Source organism: Myotis lucifugus, unplaced genomic scaffold, assembly GCF_000147115.1.
Source record: "Myotis lucifugus unplaced genomic scaffold, Myoluc2.0 scaffold_140, whole genome shotgun sequence".
In the NCBI taxonomy this organism is placed as follows: Eukaryota; Metazoa; Chordata; class Mammalia; order Chiroptera; family Vespertilionidae; genus Myotis; species Myotis lucifugus.
Genome location: NW_005871188.1, coordinates 1479431 through 1502257, shown reverse-complemented (window position 1 = coordinate 1502257; position 22827 = coordinate 1479431). Strand labels below are relative to the sequence as shown.

The following is a 22827-nucleotide window of genomic DNA, read 5'->3' as shown; positions in this document are numbered from 1 at the left end:
AGGGCATCCATTTTAGTATATAACTCCTTTGGAGGCAGGATAGAATAAGAGGATTAAAAAGGGTAGATTTTTATTGTTGTTAAGACACTGCTTTATACTTTTGTTTTACCACCGTATTATTAATGAGTCCTGATGCCTTACCTTATTCCAATTAGAATTAGCAGGATAACCCTGTGTGTTAACTTCCTCCCAATCTCCCATTTCACCTCTTTACTTGTGAGTTTTCTTTTATTTCATCAGCAAGTTATAGCTCCTTGACCAAGGAGCTAGATTAAAAATTTAAAATTTAATCAGTGGATGTTTTATTTTTGCTAAATTTAGAGAGAGAAATATTCCATCCACTAATAATGAGACATTTTCCCCTCTGCTTGAAACCTGATTGGCTTGCACAACTTTATGTTCTCCGTTTTGGGGAGACCCTAAAAGCCCAGAAGGTGACAAGCCTACAGTTTTCTGACTTAGATTTTGCTTATTGAGTGTGTGTGTGTGTGTGTGTGTGTGTGTGTGTGTGTTAAAAGGTATTGAAGAGAAATGGTAAATGGTAATTCAATAAGGTTAAACTTGCTGCATATTGATTTCTATACTGATTTTAGTTTCAGAATTATCTGATTCTGCTAATTTGGGGATTACTTTTTATGATTGTTTTCCCATTAAGCCCCTTATTTTTCTGGGGTTTTTGGAACGTGTCCTTAGAGCATCTACCATTGTGATGTGTCTATTACGTAGTGCTGGCTAAATGCAGTTGTATCATGAATCTTCATCTCAGAAGAAAGTTGTAATGGCTTTGGGGGACGAGTGGGGTTAAAGGTGGCTTACTATGTACCCACGAAGCCACGATCCCTTTCACTCACAGTACTCCATTTGTTTTCTAGCGGAATATTTTCGACTTGCTCTTTCAAAGCTGCAGAGCTGTGACCTCTTTGATGATTTTGACAAGTGAGTTCATTTCCTTGCCTCTGTTTGACTTTTAGTTTTAGCTGAAGTGGTTCAAAACATGCACCTCGATGTAAAATGTCATCACTTGGGAAAATTCCACAGCATTGGTACGTAACTAAAACATCTAGTAGTTATTTCTTGAATAAACAAACAACACTTGAAATAAACAAACTACAAAATTAGTTTAGAAGCTTTGTAATGTAATTGGCTGGCTCAAACCTTTGCAGAAGTCATGAGATGGGTAATACTAGTGCAAAGTCAGGGCGTTTTTAACCCACATTCTTTTTTTCTAACTTGTTACTGAAGAATTAATTCTCATCCCCTGTTAATCAGCTCACAGCCTCCCTCTGGGGGCTGTTTCCCACACCTTCCCGTACATTTTCTAAACTGTTCATAAGGATCCTTTCTGTTTCATTTGAATATTGGATTTCAGAAGCAGCTCTCTTCCTTTTGTTCAGAATCATATCTGAGGTAAGCAGACAGCTCGCTTAGATACACACTTTCTGACTACACATGGTAATTTCGCTTTTAGAAAATTTTGATGTCAAGTTCACCCCCTAGAAATTGAATTGCCCGTTGAATTTATAGAGGTAGACTTATTTCACAAAGTTTTAAGCTACAGAGGGATGATATGGGTAGTCTGTAATGGTCTGACCTCCATTAAAAAGTAGAATGCAGAATTTTCCTTCTTGCACAAGAGAACGGAGGTGCTATTGGGGACGGGGGTGGTACAGAAATGGGTTAGTGGACAGAGGTGTGAAAATGAAATAGAGTTTACATAACAGAGAGGGAGGAACAATGCTAGATTTTGACTGAGTTCATCTCACTCGCCTCTGCTGGGGGCCCAGATTATTGATCTATGGATTATGTTTTATATGCTGGTTCATTTCAGTTTGTACTAATTATCATTTAAAACGATGCCATCAAACTATCTCAATTTCAGTTTTTGATTGTCTATCAACAACAACCACATATATTCTCCTCTCACCTAAAGTTTAGATAGCTCTCAGTTATAGAATATTTGTGTGTGTGTGTGCAGCCCTTGGGCATCCATCTGTGCTTCATGTCAATTCTCTCTAATTTTTACCACCACCCTGAAAAGTATCCTTGATGATCTCCATTTTAACTGGAGAAACTGAGGCTAGGCAGACAACCGTACGTGTTTGTTACACCTGCTAAATGCCCGAGCCAGGGTGTGACTTAGATGGATTTATCTAGTGCCTAGATTTCTGATTTACAAGTGATAATGATCATTCCTCAGACATTTACAGCAAGTATCTGCGGATATTTGAAAAGATTCTTGGCCCTGTGATGTGAACTACCGACAGGAGACTTGAGGGGATGTGAATGAAAGTTTCCTTTCTGCTTTGTTTTTATCTTAGAACTAGACTGTGCTTTATTGAGTTGCTTTCAGAACCTCTCAGCACAGGTGTTTATCATGTGTGCACTGGGCAGGCTGCTTCCTCTTGCTGACTTGTGCTTGTCACTCTGCCCCTCCCCCCCCAAGTTGTCACCGAGAGTGCCCCCTCCTTGCACCTCCAACTCAGGGCAGGTTCTTAGCATCTCCAGTGTTGGGAGGGAGGTGGGTATGGTTGGGAAGGAGAGATTGGAAGTCATGCAGATTGTACAAGAGTCCTTCGGTTTGAAGTGGAATAAATGCAGTCAGAGACTCGTCAGGTGGAGAGCGATAGAAAACTTCCTTTTGGATCCCCGCAGAGTGGCCTAGCCATGCACTCAGATGCTCAGCATTGCTGAGCTGCTTGCGGGACATGTGCACACCTGTTCCCTAGAGAGACTGTTCTGAAATTTGATAAAGGTGGCTGAGTCAGGAAAAGCCCAAACCTGTAGAGAATTTTTATGAGCTTATTTTTGCCAAGCTGACAACAGATGCCGGGGAGCAAGATCTCAGCTGGTCTGGAGAATGGCGCTCTTGCAGTTTATTGTATACATTACAATCAAAGGAGATTTGTCCTGGCCGGGTAGTGCAGTTAGAGTGTTGTCCCGATATACCAAGGTTGCAGGTTCGATCCCTGGTCAGGGCACATATAAGGATCAACCAATGAATGCGTAGATGATCGGAACAATGGGTTGATGTTTCTCTCTCTCCCTCTCTCTTCTTCCTCCTCTTTCTGTTTCCTTCCCTCCTTGCCTCCCTCCCTCCCTTCCTCTCTTTCTGTCTCTAAAAAAATTAATTAAAAAAAAAGAATCAAAGGAGATATAAGGAAGGTGCATGAAATCCATTGGTAGTAGATTAAGGGACAGGAGAAACATATACTTTTGCATTGGTGGGTGCAGGATAGTTAATGAACATTTACGGCACATACAGATGGTATGTAGGGAATAACAGTGAGGATTCTGTGGTCTGGTGCTCTGGTGCTGCTGGTTATGCCTTTGAGGGGTGAGAAAAGAATGTTACTCTGACATTTCAAAGGTATGTTATCCGGGATGCACAAGAACAGTGGACAGAGCTCCCTTGTGAGGACTGACCTTTGCTAAGGAAGCTGTAGGCCTGGGACGGGACTACCTGCTGTGACCTACCCAGTGAGGGATTTGTGATCGGACCATCCTGTGCAGTTACTTTTGGTCACTGGGCTTGTCGGGCCTGCATGTGGCCCCCTGAGCCTGTCAGGCTTATTGCAGAGCCCCCTTTCCGTCCACAGTAAGAATATACCCGTGACACTATTATCTTCTCTTTGCATATTAACTTTTGAGAAGGGTTTGCAAGTAATAAATTTTACCTGTATTGTAAGTAAGTCATTCAGTGTTTGTCTAGAACCCACTGTACAATACAAAGACAGTAACAGGCCAGCCTGGGCCTGAGCAATACGTTTCAAATATATTCCAGAAAGCCAGGTGTACTACCCTGCTTACTGCTGCCCAAGTCCATTCAGACTGTCCCCTGAGTGACCTACCTATACCATTTCTCCTCTAGACCTTGCAAAACTGCTCTGGAAGAAGGAGGTCTGAGAACAGTCTCTCTTTCTCAGGCAGAGGATTTGGACTGCCCCTAGTGGGAGAGTCGTCCCCTATGGCCCACTGTATGCGGAGGCTAGCCCCTGGGGTGTGCGGAGGCAGCCTTGTTGGCCTGGGATTGCTCACTCTTTGTGCTGGGTCTGCAGGCCAGAGAGGAGGGACTGGGGTGCGGAGAGGTGAGAGCCATCTTTTCTCGTGCCTTTTCCTTTGGCTGCTCTCTTCAGCAATATGTGATTCTCCCTCCATCCTCTTCGTCCCTTCCAGAAAGGTTCAGGCATTTCTTTTTTGTTGTTGTTTCAAATCTGGATCCTTTGTGATCCCACCAGATATGACCCTAGCTTGGTTTACTTATCTTACTGAGCACGCGTGATGCCCTCAGTTGTGGTAGGTTCCACTGGGAATGGGAGCACTCCAAATACCAGTTGCATTTACGAGATAGGAGTTTGTTCTTTCTCACAGTTGTTGCGTAAATGGAGTTGGCAGGTGAGCATTCCAGGGCCAGCCCAGCAGCTGAGCCTCAGGGACCGAGGCTTCTCCATTGTGGCTCTGCATTTCTCTATACAGTTTCCTCTGTAGGGTTTCCTCCTTAGGGTCTACATTCTGGTCCTAAGAGGGGGGAAGGGCACACCCCCCTTCCCCCTCCCCCCCCAGTAAGGCTGGCCTCCTCCTTTCAGGATTTTTCCCAGAAATCACATATAATACTTCACTGCATTCCTGTGAGAGCTGCAGCTCTTCCCAACGCCGCATTCTGTGCCATCAGGTGGAAGCTGAGATGACCCATGGTGGGATGATCTGTGCCATGGTGATTGGCAAACGCTACAAACCCCGGCCTCTCTCATCACCCTTCTCCCTCCCAAAGAGAACTGGTTGCTAAACCTTTAGGAGCAACCACTGATTATGTCCCGTTGGCTAGGAATATAATCGCAAGGCCACACCTAGCTGTAAATACGACTGGGAATTGTAGCCTTGATTCCACCTGGCTGTGTGCCCACCTTAAAAAAACAGAGTCCTATTTTACTGACCAAAGGAAACATGATTATTGAAGGGCAACCAGCAGGCTTCATCAGCATTCTCCACCACTGTCCTCGTCCCACCGGTTTGTGCCTGGGAACCAGGATTCTGAGTCAGTTACCTGGTAACTGGAGAGCAACCTAGCCTCGAGCTGGAAGCAGCCGACTGTGGTTTCTCTCTTGGAGAATTGATACACTGTGCAAACTGTGGAAACATACCGGGGTTGTAAAGCATTCTGAGGTGGCATCTCTTATGAAGGTCTTATTTATGCCATATTTGTAAGGTAATGTTGGTAAAGTAACCCTGAGGCAGAGAGAGCCTTTTTCTAAAGTTAAGACCATGAAGAACTTTGGGCCAGAAATAAAGAGGGGAGAGAACAGGAGTGTGTGTGTTTGGCAAAAAAAAAAAAAAACTGTGTGAAGGAGCCTTGGAGCTGTAACAATTCCAGGCTTGTTCTTTGCTCTTAGCTCCTCCCTTCCACAGCCACTCCCCACTTCCCTCCAAAATAACCTCAACAAAACCCGCATCTGTGTGTGTTTTCTCAAAGCTTTTTGTCACCTAGTAATAATTATAATAATTTGCCTCCTTTTAATAACCACCTCTGTTAGAAAGACATTCACATTTTAGAAAATCACCTTTCCCCCTAATATTTTGACTGGAGTGCTCTCTGTTCTATGTGAAAAGATATACATGTGCATTACCCATTTTATTTTATTTAATGAACCTTTCTGGTATGTGTTTGTACCAAAATAAATAAATTAAAATGGGTAATGCACATGTCCTATTGCATGATAGGAGGATGTAATAGTGGGCCTTTTCCTTTATGTTCTTTCTGAGTTTCTCTCCCAAGCAATAGCCCAGCAGGTTGGGGCAAGGTCAATATTAAGGCTGCAGACTTGTTTCCTAGCGAATCCTAATTACCTAAGCTAACCTGCCCTTGATGTGTTGTGTGAACGAACGAGCCAGACCCAAAAGCAAAGTGGTGAAGTCATAGAGATGGTCAGAGGCAGGACCAATGGGGATCATCTAGTCCAGAGGTTCTCAACCTTCTGGCCCTTTAAATACAGTTCCTCATGTTGTGACACAACCATAAAATTATTTTTGTTGCTACTTCATAACTGTAATGTTGCTACTGTTATGAATCATAATGTAAATATCTGATATGCAGAATGGTCTTAGGCGACCCCTGTGAAAGGGTCGTTCGACCACCAAAGGGGTCGCGACCCACAGGTTGAGAACCGATGATCTAGTCGAACCCCCTCATGTTAAAGATGAGAAATGGGGTCCGGAGAGGTGATACGGAAGTCTGAGGTGAGAGGCCGCCAGCCTGCCACGGATCTCCAGCCCCCGCTTCGCATTCCAATAAGCAGAGAAAAGACTCCACAATCGACTGTCTTCACCTGAGCGCCATCCTGAGAGGGAAGGGGAAGAGAATTCTGGAAGAGTTAGTTCTTTTGACATATTCTTTAGGATTTCCAGGGCTCTCCATTGCCCCATTCATTACTTAATGTAGCTTATGCTTTCATCCTTAGCCTCAAACCGTGTTTACCCAGATGGGTTAGCACTTTTACAGGGTTAAACTAAAACATCTCCGGAGTACCCGTGTCAGGTCACCGAAAACACAAATATGTTAAATAGGTTCTCTTTTTCCCCTTGAAGATGCCTGATCTTGATAGACTCTTCTCTGAACAGATACCACAGAACCTGTTTTTTTCCCTCAGCCCTCACCCTGAAGATAAGATCACACAGGCAGAGTCAGTGCGGGAGCTGGCCTTCTCCCCAGGGCTGCCTCTGTGCCAGCTGATCCTACTGAGTTTGGGAAAGAAAAGAAGTCTCTCAGAAACGTTGACAAACCGTATTTTTAATTGAGGTATAATTCACATAACATAAAATGAACCATTTAAAGTGAACAGTTCAGTGGCATTTAGTATATTCACAATGTTGTGCTAACACCACCTAAGTTATTTTAGAACAATTATTAGTGGTTTTTTTTTCATGTTCCTTCTTTTATGGATATACTAGAGGCCCGATGCACAAAATTCGTGCAAGGGGCTTGGCCCTAGCAGCTGTGGCAGCTGCCTCAGCCCCAGCTTCGTCTGGAAGGTCCTTTGGCTGTCTGGTCTAATTAGCATATTAGGCTTTTATTATTATGGATTATTATAGATTAGCTGTCAGACCAGGACTTTGGCAGCAGGGGATTGATAACATGCTAGAAAAGGATAGCTTGAAAACCAGGCTATTGTTTTTATGGTAGGGGGTGAAGGTGGGGGGCATGGAGCCATCTAAATAGAGGGGGTTGGTATTTGTGGGGGGTGAGGGGGTGCACTCACTGCTCTGTGACCTTGGGCCAGTTTTTGAATTTCTGAATCTCGGTTTCATGTAAAAGAGGAAGGGCAGAACTCTATGTGTGCGTTATACCCATGCCAATTTCAGTAGGAAATAGCTCAGTCAGTGAAACCAGGGAAAGTGGGTGAAGGGTGTGCAGGACTTCTCAGTTCTATTTTGCAACCTTCTGTGAGTCTAGAATAATTTCAAAATAGGAAGCTTAAATAGAAGACATATGAAGACATAAGACTTACACATCAATGCTCAAAACAGCATTATTTATAATAGCCCCAAATGCCCAACAACTGCAGAGCAGGTAAATGAATGTATGCCCACGTAACGGCTATTGTTCAGTCGTGGAAAGGAATGAGGTACTGACTCCTGCTGCGACCCGGATAAACCTGGAGAACGTTATGAATGACGAAAGAAGCCAGTCACAGAAGACCACATGTTATACGATTCCCCTTATGCCAAATAGCCAGAATAGATACAGCTATAGAGACAAAACATAGATTAGTGGTGACGCACACCTGCTCCTGGCTCAGGGTTTCTCTGCGGGGTGATGGATGTTCTGTACTTGATAGTGGTGATTGTTACACAACTTTGTGAAGATGCCAAAACCCACTGAATCTTATTATTTCTAATGGTGAATTTTATGGCATGTGAATTATATTTCAACTAGAGACCCAGTGCATGGATTCATGCATATTGAAAGGGAATGAATTAGAAGGTGGCTGGCGGGGTGGGACTGGGTGAGACGAGTCTGACACACCCTGGAGCCAACCTCCCGCGGTCCCTCCCCAGCCGGCCACACCTGGGGCGGCGCCAGGGCTTGAGGGCATCTGCGGAGTGAGCAGGGTCCCTCCTGCAGGTGGGGTCCCTCTGCCTGGCCTATGGGGATAGGGCCAAAAGGAACCCAAGGCCTAAGAAATTATCTCAGGCCTTCGGTTCCTTTCTTTATTCTCTAAAGCACAGCTCACACAAGGTGGCCATGTTTTACAAACCTCACGAAAGCTCTGCCGGTGTGGCTCCGTTGGTTGGGCATCATTCAGTGCCAGTTTGATTCCCAGTCAGGGCACATGCCTGGGTTGTGGGCTCCATCCCCAGTGGGAGGCATGCGGAGGGCAGCCAGTCGATGTTTCACTCTCCCACCCATATTTCTCTCTCCTTTTCTCTTCCTCTCTCTCTAAAAATCAACAAAAATATTTTTTTTAGAAGAAACTTAACTAAAGGTTGGGAATACTTGAAGGGGACTGCATCACAGCAAAGTTGTTCTTAAAATGTGCCCATGTTGCAAGGCCCTGACACTTCCCGGCTGCCTGTGGAGCTTCTAAGCACCAGCTTGCTCCCTGGCCCCCAGGTTTGCTGCTTTCTCCTCGGTGGGAGTACATTCTCCCACAACCAGAGCAGCAGCAGCCCCAGATCACAAAATCTCAGCCCCCACTTAAAAGGCAGGAACTCGCTCCCCACCCCCAGCCGCCAGCACCCCATGCACGTCCCGGAAGACTGCTTGAGGCCTGCCTAGGTGGTCACAGAGTAACTAGACTCAAACACCTTACCTAACGGAAGCACCTGTGCTAAGTGAGCAGGGCTTCGTGAGCGCTTCCAGGCTGCTCTCCAGGCAGAATCCATGATGTCAGCGTCAGCAGAGACTGGTGAGATTGGTAACGAGCCAGGGCGAGCCCATGGCCTTGTGGACAACTTAAAAAGAAGAAAGCGATTTATTGGTTATTTATTAAAAAGAGCCGGGCTCTGTTAGAGGTATCCACACCTGCATCAAACTCCGGACACCCTGCTGGTTTGCAGGGTTTCTTTCCATGGCAGCACTTTCAGCCGGGAGGGGAGTTTTGGGGGGGTGGGGGTGGGCTGTGATTCCTAGCAACCGAGTGAGTCATGTGTGGTGAAGGGCTCGGCAATGACGCAGTCAGCTGTTGTAGAACCATAGATACCCCGCACACATGCTGGAGAAAACGGTCCCTTGCAACAGAATAACAACATTGAACCCCAGTGATTCACCAAAGGGCAGACGGAGGTGAAAGGTTAGGTCACTAGGCCAAGGTCCAGAGATGCTGTCAGGGGTAGCACAACCAGCAGTCAGGTCTCCACCCGCAGTACCTTGCACAGTGTTTTGGGATCTTTGGGCTGCAAGTGACAATCTTCCTGAGTAAACATGATGTAAACGAAGCAGACCTTTAACTCCCACATCGCATAGGTATGTGGTTACTGGATCTGCAGGCTTGCGGTTCCTCTGGGGGTGTGGGGGGGACCTGCTTATGGCTGCACAGACTGGGTTGCATGCTCCTGGGAGTACCAGTTCACACATGCAGTACCTGAATGGTGCATTGTACAGCTGGACTGTGGACAGCCTGCACCTCTATGGAGTAGCTGTGGGTGTGGGCACTCCTTTAGTCATATCTGCTGGGGAGTGGCAGCGTCTCTGGCGCTCTCTGCCTTTCCCTGTTCTTGCAAGAAACAGCAGCTGCCCTAACTTGATGTCATTACACAGCGTTATCTGAGCAGGAAGGACAGGGTGGATAAAAGGAAAGGGTACTGCTCAGTCATTCTCTTGCTGGGAGTAAAATCTTTTCCAGAGCATCCAATAGACTGCCTTATCTCTTACTGCCCAGGGATGGGTCACAGGGCCACCTCTAGACCAACCATCGGCAGGCTCATGAAAGCAGGGCTCGGTGACAAGGCACGAGGGAAAAGGACCAGTGGGAACTGCCATAGGTTGTTGAAGATGGAGTGATGTATGTGAATGCATATGATGCTGCTGGAGGAGAAAATGAATATCAGGAAGCAGTCAGAGAAAAAAGACAGACCACAGATCATGTGAAATGGGCAATTCAAGTTCGCTTTCTCTACATCAGGGGTTCTCAACTTGTGGGTCACGACCCCTTTGGAGGTCGAACGACCCTTTCACAGGGGTCGCCTAAGACCATCCTGCATATCAGATATTTACATTACAATTCATAACAGTAGCAACATTACAGTTATGAAGTAGCAACGAAAATAATTTTATGGTTGGGTCATAACATGAGGAACTGTATTTAAAGGGCCAGAAGGTTGAGAACCACTGCTCTACATGATGGTGTTGATGTTTCCCTCTGTGTGAGGTAGTGCCTCTCCTGGATCGGCCCGACCTGATGAGGAACATGCCTCTCACCTGGGGGAGTGTACCTCTTACCACTGCACTGTCAGCATCTTTCCAGATTTCCCATTAGCAGGTCCAGGCCCCCTGGAATGAGTTTGTTTTCCAGATGAGCAGTTTGGGGCCTGTGCTCTTCCCTACCTGCTTCCAGGGTGGGGGAAAGAGGAACCGCTCTCTGCTTCTTCAGACTCAAAAGTCGGGAAATGACCGCCACACTTAATCTAACAACCAAACCAATTTCTAAACGCACAGCCTGTGAGTCGGATGCTTTAGGTTGGAGAATACAGAAATAGAAGTGACACCATTCTGGCCTCTAGAGGCTCACATTCACTGCAGCTATTTGTGCATGACGGCCGTGCTAATTAAATGTGGTGGAGTTACACAGTCACCCCAGGGACACGGCAAGCTATTGCTTCACACCTCAGGACTAGGAAGAACGGGAGCCTGGACCAACTGGATGAAACCACGGACAGGACGAATCACTCCTTTAGTCGGATATGGGTATCTGCTGGGAGAGGGAAGCAATGAGCTGCAAGGCGTGTGGTTCAGACCATGCATTGGTGTATCACATATTCCCGAGTCATGGTGGCACTGTGAACACCAGCTGTAGATAAGCCATTAATGCCAGCCCTGGTCGGTGTCTCAGTGGGTTGGAGCGCCTTCCGTATCACAAAAGGTCCTCGGGTTTGTTTCCAGGTCAGGGCACATACCTACATTGGGGGTTCGATCCCTGGTTGGGCACATACAGGAGGCAACTGATCAATGTTTCTCTCTCGCCCCACTTCCCCTTCCTCTCTCTCTAAAATCAATTTTTAAAAGCTATTGCCAAAGGGTAGTCCTAAGGGTACCCCCAAACCATTCCTAGTGTTATATAGGATCCCCAGGAAAATATGTGGGTCTTTGCAATATCCCTTACCCGGAGGAAAAGTGAAAGAGATTCGCCTGCAGCCCTCCACTCCCCGATTTTGTCTTGGCTGGAAGGTATGGTGTGGGAGGAGGTGCAGGGCCTTGAGTGGGGACCAGGGGTGGGACGTATTAGTATGACAGGTAGTAGTATTCGTTTCGTGGGGCTCTCTGGGCCGCACATGCTCCCGGGCTCCATGACCAGCTGTAACCCAGTCTGAGACAACAGGTAACACTGAAGGGACTCCAGGGAACACGGAGGCTCAGCTGGCCTGTTCGTTGCTGAGCAGTGATTATGTGACTGGCTGTGTCTGGAACTGAGCTGAGTTAACCTGTTTCTGGTGTCAGCTTCAGAGACTAGGTTTGTGGGTCGGAGTCCTTTGTTGAGATTCCAGGATAAGAACTCTGAGGCCTGGAGTTCTTGTCCTGGCATGTTGGGTATGGAGTCAGGTCAGGCTGGGATCCCCGTGCCAGGATGGAAGCTGTAGCCCCGGGGCCACCTGGCCTTAGGTGGCCTTTGACAGGGAAGTGGCCTCCAGCCTTCATTCAAAGGACAGAGCTAGTCTAGCTACCATAACTGTAGAGAAGCCTCCTCCACCCCACGGGAAGTTATCTGTCAGCAGCAGAGCTGTTATTTCCATCCTGTCCATTCCTAGCCACTTCCTCCCCATTGCCCCATAGGCTTAGCATTCCACTGGGGTGGTGGAACCAGCTTTAAATTCAGCCTCCACTTTGCATTAAGCTGACCCGGAAGTTATGGCAGGAAAGGCCAGATAAGCCTGTGTGTGGGAACTGCCCCTGCGACAGAGCACTTGTGGGGTGGACCTGGTGAGCACGATGGCCATATGCCTGGAGAGGGAAGCGCTCCGTTTGCCAGGGCTCCCAGCTCCTCCACCTGCTGCGCATAAGGTTGCCTTCCTGGAGCTAGGATGAATGTCAGGCGTGCATAGAAAAGCACCTGGAGATGTTACTTTCATAGTTAAAGACAGACGTTTTTAGAAGAAACATCTCTAGAATGCATTGTGACATGTGTGACAGGCCCATGGTGGAGGTTTGGGGCAGGTCCTCAAGCCTGTTGGGCACGCCCACCAGACCCTCCGCAATACTTGTTTTTGTGACAAAGTAGACACTGATTTGGACATGACTCTTTAACTTTGGGAACTAAGTTTCAAATTAAAATGTAAAAATATTCTTAAAATATGTAGTGTTAAACACATAAAATAGATGAGCTAAATATATTCTCAGTCAAAAAGGTAATCTCATGCATATGGGAATATGTACATTGTTTCTTCTTAACCTGACAGGGCCAATGCTTGGCTCTTTGCAGTGGTTCCTGTACTTCCGCATTCTCTGCGTTTAACTGCTCTAAGCATTTGTGCAGTTCTGCTACTCATGAATTTCCTAAGGGCCTGACAGATTCCAGTTCATCTGGTCTGCTGATTTCCTAGTTCTTAGAGGAAATGTTTTCTTTATACTTCCATGTCATGAGGGCAGTCTCACCGGTCTTCCCCTCTGTAGTTTTGTCCCCTAGAGGAGAAGGACTCGATCTGTTTTGTCATTTCTCCAGGTCTGGCTGGGTGGTGGTGGGAGCCAGGACAAAGATGGGCCAGGCTGTTTGCTGAAAGCTGATGGTACACAATACGTGCTCCTCAGCTGATCCCAGCCAGCAACAGAAGTCCCGCTTCGTGTCCTGCCTTACAGCCCGTCGCCAGGAACAGAGAGTGAATTTTTAGTTTGTATTGGTTAAGCTCCAAGGACCAGTACATGTTTGGAATTTAAGTGAGCATGGGCAGGTAAAGGAAGCTGCACTGTCCTCGTCTGATCCCATCTGTCTGTCTCCACATTTACAAGATACAGCAGGAACCCAGAGCTAGAATCTCAGGGGAATGGGTAACGCTGGTAAAAAATAGTGCCCAACAGCAGATGAGTGGATTAGAAATCTGTGGTACATCTACACAATGGAATACTACGCTGCTGTAAGGAAGGAACGCCTACCATTTGCAACAGCATGGATAGACCTGGAGAGCATTATGCTAAGCGAACTAAGTCAGTTGGAGAAAGATAAATATCACATGATCTCACTCATTTGTGGAATATAATAACATAAACCGATGAACAAAAACAGATCCAGAGACAGAGAAGCATCGATCAGACCGTCAAACCTCAAAAGGAAGGCAGAAACGGTGGGGAAAGAGGGAGAGATCAACCAAAGGACTTGTGTACGTGCATATAAGCATTACCAATGGACACAGACACTAGGGGGGTGAGGGCATGAGCGGGGAGGTGGGAGGCAATGGGGAGATAGGACACATATGTAATACCTTAACCGATAAAGAAAAAAAAAATCCCAAGGACACAGAAAAAAATAAAGGACAAAAATGTATACACGGGTAACATAAACACACTTGCATCAGTATTAACATGCAAAACCCTGTGTCAAAGGGGGTTTTTGTGGTTCAAAGATCTGTATCCAAATTCCATCCAAAGTTCTCTATCTCTTTGGAGTATGACTCTGAAATGTTAGTTTTCTGAACCTCTTTCTTTGTTAAATGGAACTGTCAGGCTTACTTATCTCTAAGGGTGGTTATGAGATTCAAATGAGGGAACGTGTATGGGCTGATAAGGGTCAATACTAGTAGCTGCTAATGACGATGCACTTCCTATGCAATGTTATTCTCGAATCTTGTGTCTTTCTATTACATCCTTAGACCTATATATGTCACAGCCGGTTCTTTTTCTACTTGTGCAACAAGTAAAATGTGGTTTTGGGTTTCCGAAAGTATGAATGGGTGTGGGAGTCACTCACTCTGTCACAGATGGCTTAATCTCTCACTTGTCTGTTTGCCCAACAGTGTGCCATGTAAACGGTGCGTGGTGGTTGGTAATGGAGGAGTTTTGAAGAACAAGACGTTAGGAGAAAGAATTGACTCCTATGATGTAATAATAAGGTAAATATATTTCTCAGTTGCTAAACTGGAACTGTTTCAAAAGAACGTGGCTTCCTGCTTGAGTACAGCTGTGTTTTAAAAGGCAGAGGAGTTGCTTTGATATTTTTAAGTACATTACATAACCTTCTCTCTCAGTTGTTGGCTAGAGACTTCAGGTCATTCACTTAGCACATGCTTATTAAGTCCCCTTCATATGCCAGGCAGTCCTGGCCCCAGGGGATACAGCAGTAAATAAATAAGGCTCTCCTTCTCTGTGGAGCATACATTCTAATGAGGGAAGACAAAAGTAATTGAATAAGGAAATACAATAATAAATGCCATACATACAATTAAAAATAGATAGAGAATGACAGAGTGGCTACTTTAAGATGGATGAGCACTTTGAGGAGGAGACATCTAAGCTGGACTGAGTGAACAGTCAGTGCCAGCCACATGGAGCTCAGGGAAAGGCAATGCAAGCAGAGAGAGTGTTTACCGCAGGCCCTCGGGAGGATATGATCCTGGGTTTGAGAGAAGTAGTAAGGAAACCAGTGAGGTGGCAGGGCAGCGGGCTGGGGAAGGGGGTGCAATTGGAAGCTAAAGAGGTGGGCAAGGAGCAGGCTATGTAAGCTGGGATTAGACTTTGTAAACTAGGATGAGAGCTTAGATTTTACTTTAAGAACGACAGGAAATGTTTGAAGATTTTTAAGCAAGAAAAGCAATTTGACTTGGTTATCTTTAAGAGTCTGGCAAAGGCCTGCCCAGTGGAATGTGAGGGACAAGGGTGGAAACGAAGAGGCCAGGCAGGTTGCTGTTTTCAGGTAGATGATGCGGACTTGGGTCAGGGTTGTCTTGGCAGAGGAGGTAAGAGGTTGGATAAATTGAAACATGTTTTAGAGGTAGTGTTATCAGGATTTGTTCATGTATTAGATATGAGCAGAGATGGGAATAAAGGAACCAGGGATACCTCCTCCTAGGTTTTCACCTTAAGAGACTGGCTGGATAGTGGTACCATTTATTGAGTTGGGGAAGACTAGGGTAGGAACAGGCTTAGAGGAGAATTAAGATTTCTGTATGAACATGTTAAGTTTGCAGCGGGCAAGTCCAGTAGGCAGTTGGCTAAACATTTTAAGTCTTGATGAGCTGATAAGCTGTACTGAAACCATGGAGCCGGTGAGATTTCCCGGGGAGAGACTGAGAGAGAAAAGAGGGCCCAGCACTGAGCCTTATGGTGCTCAACAGTTAAGAGGTTGTACAAAGAAAAAGAGTGAGTAGAAGAGATGGAGAAGACCCACCAGTGAGGTAGGAAGAGTCAGGAGATCACAGAAGCCAAGAGAGCACAGTGTTTTAAGACAGAGGGAGGGACCACCATGTCCAAATCTGGTGAGAGGCCAAGCAAGACAAAAACAGAGTTCACCCTGGACAGGCAGCCTCAAGCTCACTGACATTCTTGACAAAGCAGATTGAAGTGTGGGGAAGCCCAATGGGAATGGGTTGAGGAGAAAACAACAGGTGAGAAAGTGGAGAAACCAGTATAGGCAACGCTTGAGGACTTTTGCTCTGAAGTTGAAAAATGAAGTAGCCAGGGATGGTTATGGAATCAAAGGAGGATTTCCTGTGTGGTTTTCTTTGATAAAGATAGGAGATTCTACAGCACACTGGTATACTGATGGAAATGAAGAGGTTGGCGTGGGGAAGAAAGGGGAATGGGGTCCAAAGCACAGGTGTTGTTAGTCATTCATAATGGAAAGGACAACTGGGATTGTGGTTTACAGCTACCAAGAGTCCCAAAGAGGGAGTGGTGGGAAAAGCAGGACATTTTTGTTTCCCTCATTGAAAGGTCAATGGAAGGTCATCACCCTGGAGTAAGTTTGTGTGTGTGTGGGATGGCTGTGAATAGTCTTTTGAAGAGTGGAACGCTTCCCATGGGCAGTGCATTGGGATGGCCTGGCAGTGCCTGGGGGTTTTGCTGGGTCACAAACTGCCGAGGGCTTTTGCAAGTGATGTCACCTTATTTTCTGTTTTGTTTTTTTTTTATCCATTTTGAGGAAGCTGTGAAAAGTTACCCACAAAACAATTTTGAAACACACATTTCTTTACCTATAATTGTCTAAAACAGTGGTTCTCAGCCTTCCTAATGTGGCGACCCTTTAATACAGTTCCTCATGTTGTGGTGACCCCCAACCATAAAATTATTTCGTTGCTACTTCATAACTGTAATTTTGCTACTGTTATGAATCGTAATGTAAATATCTGATATGCAGGATGTATTTTCATTGTTACAAATTGAACATAATTAAAGCATAGTGATTAATCACAAAAACAATATGTAATTATATATGTGTTTTCCGATGGTCTTAGGCGACCCCTGTAAAAGGGTCGTTCGACCCCCAAAGGGGTCGAGACCCACATGTTGAGAACCGCTGGTCTAAAACCTGATCACCTAGAACTACAGCAAGCCCTTGTGGGAAAATGCCCTGGGCACAACATTCCAAAGTCATTTCAGGTGTTAAGACTGTCTTTTTATTACACAGACAGTAGCAAAGGGTAGAAGAGTATTTATTCTCCTAGGGCACACTGTTTAGGAAACAAAGCATTCCTCTTAATAGCATGCCTTCAGAGTGTCTGCATAAGTAGTGCATGTCTAACCTTGGCTTTGAGCACACACAAACCCAACCGATTCTTTGTGGTTCTTTAGTTCATTCTAGCAATAGACATTCGTTTGGTTGTGGTTAGGTATAAAACAGCAATTTTATATTGTTACTTTATTTCAGAGCATAACAGTTTTGATGGGTCTTCACCTTAAATGTGATTCTTGCCTGTCAGTCACTTAGACACATGCCCACGGGCTACATGACTGTGTCACCTCGCGCAAGTAACTTTCTCTGGACCTCAGGTCTCTTATCTGTATATCCAAGGTGTTTTGTTGGGATGTCTTTCAAGTTCTCTTTTAACCGTAGTATTGTGACGTTCCCATGTTTTATTTGCCTCCAGTGTCCCTGGAGTAAGACTGAATTACCAGTAACACCACAACCAATCTTCAAATACAACTGCAAGTTTCTGCTTTGATCAAGCAGCTGTTTCATGAAAGGGAATTATTTCCTTGGCCGTTATGTGTGAAAGATTGATTGCCTTATGCCATTAGAGCTCTGGACACATGGCAGATGTTTGTCGGACAGATACCTCTGGGAACTGGTGGAAACGGCTCATACTGCACTTGGGTCTACATATCTTGTGTTTTTCTGTCCACAGAATGAATAATGGTCCTGTTTTAGGACATGAAGAGGAAGTTGGGAGAAGAACAACCTTCCGACTTTTTTATCCAGAATCTGTTTTTTCAGATCCCAAACACAATGATCCTAACACCACAGCGATTCTCACTGCTTTTAAGCCGCACGATTTAAAGTGGCTGTGGGAATTGTTGACGGGTGGCAAAATAGTAAGTTGGCAAGACTGATCTCCCTTCTGATTACCTTAATTTTTTTTTCTGTAACAAAAGACAACCACAATGTTTTATTTTCTATATTCTTGCTTTATTTCAGAACACTAATGGTTTTTGGAAAAAACCAGCCTTAAACCTGATCTATAAACCATATCAAATCAGAATCTTAGATCCTTTCATTATCAGAACAGCAGCTTATGAACTGCTTAATTTCCCAAAAGTGTTTCCCAAAAATCAGGTATGTATTTTTCTTAGTACTTTCAAACTAAGGATCTGGCTGGAGTAGAACAGGGGAATCTTAGGGGTCTCTGAGTCAGTAAAATTAGGTACATGTGTATATTGTCTTCATGTTTTTCTTGCAAGAACAAGCACCTTTAGTGAAGGTTTCGTTCTGCCCTTGCGGGGGCCCTTCTGGGGTCTCCATCTGCATGCCCAGGTGGCTCATCTCTTGCAACTCTTCAGTGTTCTGCAGCGGCGGGGGGTGGGGGGGGGGCTGAGAGGCAGGCTGTGTTCTGAGCAGCAGGACTAGTTTCAGGACAGTGCATGGCTTTCAGCTAAAAGGAGTGGTCTGAAGCAATCTGCCATAGAAATCCCACAGGAAAACCAGAGGAAAGGCGAGGAAGGACAGTAAGGTAGCCCAGAAATATTTCTGCAGTCACGAAGGAGACATGGGCACTAAATTCTCAGCAAAATGGTAGTTACAGCAATATTGACAGTTCTTAAAACTCCCAGTTCTTTAGTTAAGAGAAATCTCATTGACTGTGACTTTTGCAGGCCCTGTTTGTTTTATAATCTAGAAAACAATGACTAGATCTGTACAGTGGCGGAGATGTTTTTCATTTTGAAGCTTGAGTCACTTGTGTACATGCTATCACAGCTAAAGTGAGTGTTTTTCTTTCTCTTTTTGTAATCCCAAAGGGAAAGTCCCAAGAAACACACCTCATGTACCTTTTCTTTAAGCATGAGAAAAACAATTCTAAAGTATTACATGCTAAAAATGAAATAACTTACAAAGAAATATTTTGAAAAGGACATACTTCTCCTCCCTCAATAACTCACATTATCTCCCAAGATTTTTTGCTTTATGTCCTTCTAGACTTTCCTATGCATTTAAAAACACATACACATTTTGTTTGTTCAATGTAATTGCAATGATACCATAGATAATAATGTTTTGCTATTTCCCCCTCCACCTAATAAATCATTCTTCTATTTAGAGACATTTAGGTTTGTATCCAGCTGCTTCTTCCATAAGTAACATAAAAATGCATGTGCTTAAAGGGGTTTTCTGCACACTTGTATGATTTCTATAGGATAGATGCCTGAAAGTGAAATTCCCAAGTCAAAAAACATAAATGTCTTATGTTTAAACCCTATTTCTTGGTATTGAGAGAAAAGCACAGATTCCTCGTAATTCTGAGGTGAAAAGGTAAGAGATAATTTTTCTAAGAAAGGTACGATCAGGTTTAACCTTTTTTTTTAAAAAAAAAAGATTTTTTAAAAATTATTGATTTTTAGAGAAAGGGAGAGAAGCATTGGTGTGAGAGCAAAACTTTGATTGGATGCCTCCTGCATGCCCCCTACTGGGGGGGGGGTCAAACCCTTAACCCATGTATGTGCCCCGACTGGGACTTGAACTAGCAACCTTTTGGTGCACAGGACACCACCAACTGAGCCACGCCGGCCAGGGCATTACCTCTTTTACTTTAGGTGGCCTCCTAACTCCAAAAGCAGAGCAAGACCTTGGTTTTACTTAGAGATGGTAGTGGAACTAGTTGTAACTACATTAAAGTTCTGGTAGAACATGGTGTCCCAGAAGCCAAATGAGGAGAGGACACAGCTGCATTTTAAAGGTCACCTGTGTCAGAGGCCGTTCAGAGGTTGAGCACAAACAATAAACCCTGGTTCTGGAAACATGGAGGTCATATGAGTGAAGAATAAGAAAGGAAGAAAACCTGTTTGAAATGGATTAAAGAAAACATGGGACACAGCAACAGAGGCAAATCTCTAATAGGGTTTTGCTAGAAAAGGAAGCAGAAAAATGATTGGAACATAAGATCAAGGATAGTTTTTGTTTGTTTTTTAAGATAATGTTTGTATGGTGAAGGAAATGATTCAGTAAAAGAAAATATTGGTAATGAGGGCAGAAAGTGGGTAACTGTAGAAGCAAACTAGTTGAGAGATGTGGTATGGTGCCCTCGTGGAGAAGTTGGCTGTAGGTAGAAACAGGACATCTGATCCCTGTAAGAGAAGTGAATCCTGAAAATCTGGGTAAAGATGAAGGTAGATTTGGAGTTGGGAAGATGATGTAGTTTTTGTGTGATTGATCATTTTCTTAGAAAAATGAGGATTCAATTGTTGAAGAAGAAAGGAGGCTAGGGCTGTTGGAGCATAGAGAGGTATAAAATTGTCATCTTGGAGAGCAGGAATGGAAATTCACTCGGGGGAACTTTGGTCATAAATGTAACATGCAACCAGGCAAGTATGTTTTCTCATGCCCATTCTGCTGCTTGGGTGTGGCTTTATCCAGGATTAAGATTGTCAGGAGATAATATAGGTTCTGTGGGTGATAGGTGCAGGAGAATTGTCTGTCCCCATAAGGAAATTATTGTAACGATGAAGTACTCTAAGGTGTGGTGAAAGGAAGTACATGGCATTAAGAGGTACAAGAGCCAGAAACCGTGATGGATCAGTGAGTTGGGTGACTCCTAGGTTTTAACCCAACCATTAACTTCCTTTTCCAGCACACGATGGTCACCATAGTGCCTGGGGCAAAGAAAAACTTACACAAACGTCTGTCAGGCTTTCTTTGCCTTCTGCTGTTTACTTGATTTTACTGTTTCTTTGATTGTTTTCTTTTCCTCAAAATCATAAGTAATCACATATAATGTCCGTGGAATCTGTGAAAAACATTTAACCAAAAGGAAATCTTGAATTGTTGATAAAACGTTGATATATTTTGTTTATTCCTTTGAAGGCCATCAATTTCAAATGCCAAGATCCTCCTGTCAAACAGCTGTTACAGCACTTTTCTTAGTAGTTGCACATGTGCAGGGGATGTAGAATCTGTTTGTAAGTTATTGAGGATCCGGTTGAGACTGGGAGGACACTCTGTATATATCTGGAATCCTTGCTTTCTAGTCAGGTACTTACTAGTATAGTTTATCACTGCAGTTACTTGGTTAAAGTTAGTTAGCCTTTTCCTAGAACTAGTTGAATTATAAGATTCATAAGATTAGGCCTCCCAAATATGCCTTGGGAACAAATATCTCATTTGGATTTTTAAAGAAAAATTTTCCTTCTTTCCCCAGAAACCCAAACACCCTACGACAGGAATTATTGCCATCACCTTGGCCTTTCACATATGTCACGAATCCACCTTGCTGGCTTTAGATACAACTTTTCTGACCTCCAGAGTCCTTTGCACTACTATGGGAACGCCACCATGTCCTTGATGAACAAGGTAATACAGATTCTTTGTTAAAATCATTGAGTTTTTAGAGTTGGAAAGCCTATTTTCTCTCTTCTCACTCTATCATTTTACATAGCGAGGAGCTTTTGAGAGATTGAGGGCTTGATAGGGGTTACAGAGCTACCAAATGCCAAAATCAAGTGCAGCGTTCTCTACTACAGCGATTCCCAATCTGTGGGCCTCAGACCCTTGGGAGAATCTGTTATTGTAAAGTACTGACAACCCATACAGGGACCAAGCCTTATCTTAGATACTGTATCCTTTTTGCACGATTTAAATATACACATAGCCTACTGTTGGAGATATTACACATTCACCTAAAAGCATTGCCATGTCCATAGTAATAATTTTCATGTATTTTTTTTCCAGTTAAGTAGACAAGGTCTATAACATTTTAACCACATGAAAGAATCTTTATGGTCAGAAAGGTTGTCATCTTTGACACTAGCTCATGCTTCCTTGAATTAGGGATCAGTGGCAGTAGGTTGGATCCTTCATATTTTTATTTTTATTGACTGGGGAGGAGTTTTCTATTTTCCAAATTCTAATTTAGATTAGTGGCACAGCACAAGTGACAGGATTAAAATGTTATCTGTACATTTTTAATACTGAAATATGATTTGCTATAATGTATATGGCTATATCCCATGAAATCCCAGTCCCCTGAAATTATCATCTCCGTGTTATGTCAGGGTAGATCTCGATACTGACTTGTTGTGTCTTCCCCACAACGTGTGACAGAGACTTTAGTTGCCGAGTTAGTTGCTGGGGACAGACTTCAGGCTCACTTCTTCTCAGCCCTAATTTCTCCGGTAGCACACTTGGCATTTTTAGTCCTCTAAAGAACCACACATTAAAACACCTTCCTAAAACTAGGATGCCTGTCATTAGAATAGAACAATTTTTTAAAACCTGCGTTCCTGGTGATGCATTTATTACAATGATCAACCCGTTTGGATTCACAATTTTGGTTTCTAGACTTCCACCACGACTCAGCAGACCAGGAGATGATGTGAGGGAGCCCCTTACCTACGTGCTGGGTTGAGTGGAAAGAGTGGGTTTTAGGGAAAGCTCTGGCATAACAGTGAGCAAAGACAAATAAATTAGAAAGGTTAACCCAAGTCCATGACACTTGTTATACTTGAAGTTTTCATTCAGAAGCTTTTTAGATACAGTACATTCTATTGCTGTTGTTGAGATCGGGATAAACAGTGATTTTAGTTTATTTTTATCTTTTAGAATGCATATCACAACGTGACTGCAGAGCAGCTCTTTTTGAAGGACATTATAGAAAAGAACTTTGTAATCAATTTGACTCAAGATTGACCCTACAGAGAAGATAATGCTGACAGTATTAGTTTTATTTTTATACTGGCAATTTATAGTTTATTTTAAAAAACGTTGGATGTACTTGTCAAGAAATTATGTATATTAAGCCTGTCGCTGCCTGGTGATTTCATAACCACCAGCTTAATTTCTGTAAATATAATTTATGAAAACCAACATATACTGTTACTATGTCTGGGTAAAGTTGTAATTGCATTGTGTTTTTAAAAATATTTTTAGTTTTTTTCATTTTAGACTTTTGAAAGGATGTGACTTCCTAATAAGGGGACTTAAGTTGATGGCAACAGATTTGAATGCAAAATGACATATTTGGCTACTATAAAATGGTGGGGAATTGGCA

At 44.0% G+C, this 22827-nt stretch overlaps 1 protein-coding gene across 1 annotated transcript in view; it reads left to right on the top strand.

Annotated features, from left to right (window-relative positions):
- The window catches only part of ST3GAL6 (ST3 beta-galactoside alpha-2,3-sialyltransferase 6), an 81069-nt gene extending 58242 nt beyond the window's left edge, over positions 1-22827 (top strand). Inside the window, 7 exon segments of the mRNA XM_006094690.3 lie at positions 873-936; positions 14152-14247; positions 17479-17665; positions 17769-17906; positions 20980-21040; positions 21043-21131; positions 22380-22827. Of these exon segments, the coding sequence (XP_006094752.1) occupies positions 873-936; positions 14152-14247; positions 17479-17665; positions 17769-17906; positions 20980-21040; positions 21043-21131; positions 22380-22466 (722 nt within the window). The 3' untranslated portion in view covers positions 22467-22827.